At 37.5% G+C, this 9,269-nt stretch overlaps 1 protein-coding gene across 1 annotated transcript; it reads right to left on the bottom strand.

Moving 5' to 3' along the window:
* Positions 1-1,714: 1,714 nt before the first annotated feature.
* Positions 1,715-7,405, bottom strand: LOC109217041. Its single transcript, XM_019381268.1, has 2 exons — positions 6,991-7,405; positions 1,715-2,655 (listed from the first exon to the last, which is right to left on the bottom strand). Exons 1-2 carry the CDS (start codon positions 7,360-7,362, stop codon positions 2,128-2,130), a joined length of 900 nt encoding a protein of 299 aa, XP_019236813.1. The 5' UTR covers positions 7,363-7,405; the 3' UTR covers positions 1,715-2,127.
* Positions 7,406-9,269: the final 1,864 nt, after the last annotated feature.

Consider the following 9,269-nt stretch of genomic DNA (forward strand, 5'->3'; position numbering starts at 1 on the left):
ATTTTGTGATTGTTTGTTGAGATTTGTGATTTTTGTCAGTAAATAAAGATAGAGAAGAAGAAGAACAGAAAGAGAGAAGACTAGTAAGTATTCAGATATTGAATTCGTTGTCCTAACCCTCTTCTTGCCTTGTTATTAGTAATTTACAACAACAACAACCCAGTAAAATCCTACTAGTGGGGTCTGGGGAGGGTAGTGTGTACGCAGATCTTACCCCTACCCCGAAGGAGTAGAGAGGATGTTTCCGAAAGACCCTCAGCTCAAGAAAATAAAAGGACAAAAGGAGACAATATTAGTATCACCACGGAAATCATAGGAAAAATAGGAACAACATGAAATCCAGAAGAAAGATGCAAAGCAAAAGCGATAGCTAATAAACATGTCCTGCATTGAAAAGCAAAATAGTAAGACACAACATTGCCACTAGCAATCTTAGACAAAAACCCTACCAGACTAGTCTCACAAAGGTACGAAGTAAAGCAAGACTCGACTATCTCCTAACCTACGACCCTAATACTCGACCTCCACATCTTCCTATCAAGTGTCATGTCCTCGGAAATCTGAAGCCTCACCAAATCCTGCCTGATCACCTCTCCCCAATACTTTTCAGGCCGCCCTCTACATCTTCTCGTGCCCTCCATAACCAGCCGCTCACACCTCCTTACCAGAGCATCTGGGCTTCTCCTCTGAACATGCCCGAACCATCCGAGCCTCGCTTCCCGCATCTTGTCATCAATGAGAGCCATGTGCACCTTCTCCCGAATATCATCATTCCTAATCTTATCAATCCTAGTGTGCCCGCACATCCACCTCAAAATCCTCATTTCTGCTACTTTCATCTTCTGGATATGTGAGTTCTTAGCAGGCCAACACTCAGCCCCATACATCATGGCCGATCTAACCACCGCTTTATAGAACTTATTTTTGAGTATCGGTGGCACTCTCTTGTTATTAGTAATTTGTTTTGTTAAAAAAGGTTTATGCCTTTTCCTTTTTGTTAGGAATTTTGTGCTCCTTCTTTCAAATAAACTTGGGTAAGAATGAAGGATGGATAAAACGAGAAAGATAAGAAATAAACTCAATAATAACAAGAGAGAGAATTTCAAATGGATTAAAATGAAGAAATGGAGAAGAAAGATGAAAAAATGGGGAAGAAAGGCGTAATATAAAGAAAAAGAGGAGAGAATATAAGTTTTATAAAAAGGGGGCTAATTAGTTGTTAGTTGCTGTAAGATGGGCCCATTTTAATGGCTATTGTCACCCTTCATGGGCTCTTAGGCGATTTATTTCACACAATATGCCACATAAGCGATAGGGAGGTTTTATTATGAAAGGGGATATAGTTCAGGAAGTTTTCGGGGACAGGCGATAGTTTAGGTAGGAAACTGACAAATATTGTATAGCTTACGCGGGTTTGAGGGTATTAACTCAATGGAAAATGCCAGGTAAAACTATGCATAATTCTAGGTGGACACTCTTGAGACTCTTGAGTAATGTTTTAGACGCATACACTACACCATTTGAGATACTCGACAAAGCGGTAGCATAGATTTTTATATGATTAATCAATCATCTGAAAGAACCCAATTTTACCTGAAGAAACACCACCATTCACTATAGAGTTGATTTCCAGAAAAAAGAAAGGAGGCTTTCATTACAAGAGCTTATTAACTAGTAGTAAGAATATCTCTAACCAGAAATATTGCTAACAAAATCAATGAAAGTTATCATATTTAAGAACTAAATTATAACCTTTCTCGCCAGTTTCACTTCAATCCGAAACAAGAGCCCATGAAACTGCTAAACATTACATTGATATCTTCATATCATTTTCGAGTGCTAGAAGAAACAGAAGACAAATCCTTGTCTTCTGAAACAAAAGAAAAACAAATTAATCAAGGTCCATCACCATGCTTTTCTGTCTAGCATTATTTTAGGACTGAGTGCTAGAGCTGAGCAAGAATGAACACAAGCTCTAAACTATGTTTAATCTGTACAACAATATGATTTTGGGTTTCAAGTCTAGCTTTGAGAGAAACAACAAGGACCAAATCAAAGATCATTTGCTACCAAACGGCAAGGTTTGGTTCTACAAAGGGCTTCAACTCCCGAAGCTTATTACAAATTTTACAATAGCTTGGTCCAGGATCCCATGAATGGGAAAACAGCAATAACCAGTCTCAATAGCAATGGAGTTTCTCTCCTCCCGATTCTCTTACTCAATTTACCATCAGTCCCCTGTGTTGGTTCAGCCAGTCTTCGATTAGGGGGCTTTTTCGACTGTCCTTCCATCACATGATTGTCTAGTTCATCCCAACCACCAAAATTTACAGTGCTTTCTGACTTTTTTCTATCTGATGCACCATTTGAGGCAGCCCAGGATTGATAGTCTCCAACTCCCTTGCCATTTCGAGTATTTTGTCCTTTTCCCGTTCTTATTCCAGGGTTGCTCGCTGCTCTAGCATAGGTTCTTTTCTTTTTCTTGGACTTGGATCGTGGGCCGTCATTGGACCATCCCCAGATGGCATCCATTACTAATGAAAGAGCAGACTGCGCCAAAGGAAGTGCTAATGCCATGATAATAGTATTTGTGCCTGTTCCAAGTACCGCTGACATAATAATGGCTGGAAGCATCCAACCAAAGGCTCTGAGCACCTGCACCAGACCCATAAGACATTTTTTACTTAAACAGTCTTCAGAGAAAGAGGTTTATAAGCCTTAATGAACCGAATGTCATCACCAGTCCTAATAAAACTTAAAAATACGAACCAACAGGTGGAAAAACACTCAAAATTGTTCTTTCACATATTTAAAGGATCTCTGACATCTAATGAACATAAAAGGTTGAAATATTGTAGTTATAAGATGATCCCTGGCAATTTTTCTCCCCGTGATCCAAGCTAATCAAGTCTAATACTTAACATCTAGATAGAAAAAAGCCAATTTTTATGATCTCAGCTTCATCATCATTTTCTTTTTGGATAAGATATGATAGAAAAGAGTTCTCAGTTTCTAAAAAAATGCTTATCTAGAAAGAACTGAAAGTATGTGCAAACAAGTACAGGGCTGCATCAGAGTTCGAGGACAACTTGGAAGCATAGGGAGCAATTACACGTCTAAACTAGATGGAATTGGCTTAGTATGGCAAATTTGCAACTCAGCTTGTCCGTACAATTACAGAAAGGAGCACAACACAAATGACAAACGCGTGTAACAATTTAAAGTTATGTAGACACCTTTTTATAGAATTGTTCCACATGGGTGATTAGGCTTTGAAAGTAGTTTATACAAGTCTTGGACTACTCCACCCGTTGCCTTGAGGTTTTGGGTTGGATGCTCATATCTTTCACAGGGTAGGCAGAGCCAACCTATGGTAAGCCGACTCTCACGCTCATAAGTTCGCATAAATGTTCACATGTAAACCACAAAAACGGGTTACACATATAGGAGGATGCTAACTCATATGGTTGTTCCACATGGGTTGTTTAATAGCTTCTAAATTGCATTAAGGTCAGATGCTCAGATACACCTAAACTGGAACAGCTTTAATACCAAGCAAGAAAGATCATGAACAGTTTAGTTTAATATATTTTTATCATTTTGTATGCCACTGGTGAGGAATTGAAACAACGAAAACTGTAAGTGTTTGAGCAAACAGCTGAGTAGACTCCTACATTTTCACAAATTTGTCAAATACTTCTCCAGAAACAAAGAAGTGTCATCTTGGCCATAAATGTCAAACTGGAACTCAGATACATCTTCTAAAATCAGGAAGTCTTTACTTTACATCATGTCAACATGACTTCAATTTACATACGAATGTATATAAAATGTACTGGGAAAGCCATAGTCCATGTTAACTTGCTCTTGAAATGTTCTGGTCTTCATCTGGCTTCATCAAAAAGTATTCTGGTCTTCATCTGGTTGATGAATCTGACAGTTCTCAGTTTTCTTAACCTACCATTTACTATGATCTCTACTGAAGTGGCCTCAATTATTTTTGACAAGTGAAGTTGCCTCCATTTTTGAAATGTTAAAAGCACCAAGTGCACTCCTCTCAGTTGTGCAGGAGTCCTGAGGGATGTAGGAGAAAGCATGATCAGAGCTTTCGCTGGTAATACCAACGGAATATCCTACTTGGTCAGAGAAACTGACTCACTTCTCCTCTCAGAATAATTCAGAAAGAGTGCCCCGAAGGAAATGGTCTAGAAGTCGAAGAGGTAGAGTAATAACCTTCAGAACTAAGGTTCAAATCCCAAGAAGCAACACCAGGTGATATTTTTTTATAAAGCAATAAAATTTATTAAAATAAGGGCAAAAACATGCTCGTATACTGATATAAGTGGAAAAGTTGACTCTTCCCTACTCAGAAGCTTCTCATAATAGGAATTAACAGGTGATTTAAGTAGATTTTGCTATATCCATAGAAACCTATCCACTATTGTAACAACTCGACCTCTCATTTTTCATATTTGTGCTCTAATTTGAGTTTTGAATGTGTTTATATGTTGATCTAACTGTTTATGACTTGTTGGTGTGGTTTGGGTTGAGATCCAAGGGGTTCGGGCATGTTTGGAACATTTGGAAGGCTGAGCACTAGTGCAAGCACTATTTTTTGGTTTCTGGTGCATCATCCCGATCACAAGTTGGGAGCCGCGATCGCGAGAGAAAGGTTGGTGAGGAGGCAGTTGACCGGCCGCGATCGAGGAAGGGTTGAACGCAATACCAGACCTTGTGGAATCATGGAACCCCGTGATCGCGAGATTGGGCATGGAGATCGCACATTGAGTTTGCCGACCGCCCGACCCAGACCACGATTCTAGAAGTTTGGTCCGTAGTGGCGATAGGTCCCAACCCATCAATTTCCACAATATCATAAACAAATTTTGAGACCTTAGTTTTCACATTTGGGGACTAGAAACTCAGTAGTTTGAGGCGATGGAGGAATCATCTTAAACTACTAAGGTAATAATCCTGATTACTTCTATGGATTATTTACATGAATCTACATTGATTTTTACACCAAATAATGCGAGGATTGAGCTAGAAAAGTATAGAACGTATCCCTCGGGCCCCAAATTGGAACTACTATTTATTGGGCTCTGATTGAAAAACTAAATATATATTTGAAGTTGTTAGATTATGGGCAATCTGATCAAGTCTGGGGATGTGACCTATTGACCAAGTGTTGACCTTTGATTTTGATTTGACAGATACTTAAATTTTAGAGATGACTCTTATAGGGGTAATTCACCCTATTATCGCATATTTTGCATAGATTGGAGGCGTTTGATTGGAAGCATGAATCAGCAGAGAAGCTGCACACTTGCTTGGATACGAGACAAGTGGAGATCTGAAACCCTGATTGTTTGTTTTCCTAAAAGCATGATTTCTAATGTTGTATAACTGCTTTAGAAATGTGTTTTGACTGCCTGATATATGTGGAGGTGAGAGTGTGCTTGACGATACCCGTTTTGAGATAAATGCATATGCTTTCATATGGTAAAAAATTATACCCGATATGCTTTGCTACTATTACAAATAGCATCACTATGATATTACGATTAATACACAAAGCATGAGCATGCTAGTATGCACTACATGATGCATCATACAACTAAGAAGATAGTCTGAGGTTGCACCTGGGCTTGTGATGGTGAGAAGAGGTATGACGTTGGTACTAAGACTTTCACACACTGTGGCTGACATGACGTATGCAGATATTTGGGTAAGACGTGGCTTGTATAGACGACGACGCACCATGGAGATATTCGGGTAAAAGGAGGCTTGTTATAGATGACCACACACCATGGAGATATTCGGGTAAAACGTGACGTGTTATAGACGACCACGCACCTATTTTTCAAATCTCAAATTTGTCTTGAATAATGACCACACACCTTAGGGGTGCCAGGATAAGACTTGGGGTATTGAGACCTTCAAGTTCCATAGTACATCAGATGACGTTAGCAAGCGCTGGCTTTATGGTAAGAGATGGTGTATGGAGACCTTCATGTTGCTTGTAAGACGATGTGGTTACGACTAGCATTGATACATGCACTGGGATAGCCATTAGCACGTCGGCTTTTTCGTGCGAACAGTTACTTAAAAATACCAAACTCAAGTGATTCCCGTATCAATTACTCTAAGCATTCAGATAATTGCCTTTTACGTTCATAAAAACAGACTCCCACCAAATTCAAAATCACGCAAGTTCTCTAGACATGTGAGAAGCATTTGCAATCCTCAAAGGTTGAATAGTTGTTTATAGTGGTGCAATTGATTTTACTAATAGCTTGTTTGGATGGTTGTTACCCATTGTATTGTATTGTTATCCCAAAATAATGTTTGTGTTGATTGTTTAGTTAAATTGATTGTATTGTATTGTAAAATCCATTGTTCTGGAACAATGAAAAGTCCCATTTTTTGAAACAACCGATTTAGTGTGGTGAGATTGTTTCCTATTTTTCTTTCCAATTATGCTCTAACTTATTACTCCATAATTCTATTTTACCCTTTTACCTTCTTTTTTTTTTTTAACTCCAAATCTCCAACCTATAACCTACTTCATCTTTGTCTCTTTTTTTCCGGAACTGGTTCAGCCGCTGCCAACACGGTCAAAGATAACAAGAATAGGTTCGGCCCAGGTTCTGCCCTTTACTAATTTGCTCTTTACTTATTTTTATGCGTAATTCATAATAAATTTAATATTTAAAACAATTGAGGGTCTTTTAATAAATTTATACGGTCAAACCAAACATCAAAAATATTATTTACCAACAGCAAACAATACAATATATCCATACGTTGTACTCATAAAACGATACGGTAAGATACAATCCAATACAATTATAAAACAATGGGTAACAATGATCCAAGCAGAGTGTAAGTTTGCACACATTTCAAATTTCGATTAACATAAATACTTAACAACAGGTGGAGAAAAGAAAACTTAACAAACGCTTTTGCTTTACAAAAGGATAAAGTTACCTTCGTCAGCCAGGCAAAGCCAATGGAATCCTCCATAACACCAAAGCTACCAAATCCAGCGTCTTCATCTACATAGTCATCTCCCCAAAGCGAAGAATCATCGGACCACCAAATTCGCTGCTTCACGGCGCTTCCGAAACCAAAATCATCTTCCTTAAAGTTAGCCCTAAGCTCGTCATCGAATATAAACCGCTGATACTCTTTTTGGCGCCTGTTATTACTCTCCCACCGACCGCCGCCGGCACCACGGCCGCCGGAGCTGGTGGAGAAACAGTGTGTGGAATTTGAAGTAGGAATAGAATTACAATTGTTCAGTGGGAATCTGTGGCCTAAAGGAGAGGATAAGGGATTAAGAAGAACATCACTCCCCATTGGAGGGTCATCATGCTATTGTTTAAAGATAATGCTTAATGCTTATAAAAATAGTATCCAGTCACATCATATTTAATGCTATTTAAGTTAGACCACAGCCACAATTTGAAGTTTTTGTATTCATAGTTATTTTAAGTTAATTAATAGGCTCTAAATTAATAATTTGCATATATTTAATAGATTTTTTAAAAATAAATATAAGATTTCTTCTCCCGACTATATTCAAATTTAAAAATCAGATCAATCATACATCATAATTAGGCATAAATTAAAGTATCTGAAATATTTACACACTTTCGATATCTAAATCAAACCAATGGAAGTAAGACTTTTATTCTTTAAAAGTCTTCTATTACGTTTTCTATTGAACTCAAAAAAGAAATATTAGGCTAAATTAATAACCATGTTACAAAACTTAGCTCAAATTAATAATATAAAACAAAAAGATAGACAACAATGTAGAGAGAAAGAGAGAAGAGAATCTATTTCTTCCATGTATTCAAGTGTATGCAATGTGATGCCAAAATCCTCTATTTATATGATTACATAGAGGCATACAAAAGAATGCCATAAACATGACATTAAACATTTGAGATCATGGAGGAAGATCATGGGGAGGTTATGGAGGTGTGGGAATTACAACTATAATGGTGAGAAGTAGTGGGAGTTATCTACATAATGGAGAAGAGTAGTGGGAGTTACTTCTTTAGGAGTTATAGACATCCACTACAAAATAATATTTCATAACACTCCCCCTTAGATGTCTATAGATAATGTGCCTCGTTAAAACCTTACTAAGAAAAAACCCTGTGGGAAAAAATCTTAGTGAAGGAAAAAGAGTACACATATCTTGTAATACGCATTATTTGCTGCCTCATTAAAAACCTTGCCAGAAAAACCCAGTGGGATAAAATCTTAGCTAAGGAAAAAAGAGTACAGCGCGTATTTGCCTCCCCCTGATGAAAACATCACTTTATTCTTCGGAGACGACGAATTCCAAGCTTGTATAACAACTTCTCTAATATTGAGATCCGCAATATCTTGTGAAGAAGTTTGTCAAATTATCACTTGAACAAATTTGTTGAAGAACTTTGGTGAATGTGCTTTATTTTGTCTCCTTCAATAGTCCTTCTTTCAATTGATATAAGCAAACAACATTATCTTCAGTATTATTGGAATCTTCTCTTCAAAGTCAAGTCACACGTCTGTTGTGTGTTGAGCCCCTTGCTTTATCAGTTGCTTATCTTGGCATGACTTAAATAAGTATCAACAATTAACTGCCTTGTAATATGATAATATGGCACTACTCTCATATGCAAATAGAATGTTTGAAGAACGAACTTCAGAAAATGCCTGCATTTGCATAACCAACAAAATCTTGGCGATATTGTTAGAATAAACAAATCTAAATCAAGTATTCCTTTTGAAATATAATACTAATTGTATTCCAATATCTCCACATTGAAATAAAACTATATCTTGCTAGCATATTGTTATACTCATGGTTCTAGCCAGATATATTAGTGCGCCAATTGCACTAGACACAAAAATAAATCATGTACGCAATGATCGCTCTAATCTACATAAGGATCTGCCGAAGATTTATTTAATAAATTTCTTGGGAACCTTAATATGCTTCAGAACAATTTAAATCATTCAAGGATTTTCATTATATGCATATCAAATGTATTGTCAGACCCCCCCCCCCCCGACACGAGAACACTGTCCCTAACTACACGGATATTACGTAAATTTAGTTGCCACAAGTCGTCTTTATGTCTATCGACTTGATTTTTCATTTCACTTTCAGGTATGGGGACTATCCGTCCAACTTCACATTTTCTAGGTGTAAGTCAATTCTATGTCATATTTTCTATTGGTCCAATCATTTATCTGTCCAAATTCCT

The sequence above is a fragment of the Nicotiana attenuata genome, unplaced genomic scaffold, assembly GCF_001879085.1.
Source record: "Nicotiana attenuata strain UT unplaced genomic scaffold, NIATTr2, whole genome shotgun sequence".
Taxonomy (NCBI): domain Eukaryota; kingdom Viridiplantae; phylum Streptophyta; class Magnoliopsida; order Solanales; family Solanaceae; genus Nicotiana; species Nicotiana attenuata.

Bases quoted from the DNA above. Each gene is read 5' to 3' on its own strand.
- LOC109217041 (XM_019381268.1), bottom strand. From the start codon at position 7,362: ATGGGGAGTGATGTTCTTCTTAATCCCTTATCCTCTCCTTTAGGCCAC. The intron at 2,656-6,990 runs GTAACTTTATCC...GGTCTGGTGCAG, and splicing joins GCTTTGCCTGGCTGACGAAG to GTGCTCAGAGCCTTTGGTTG.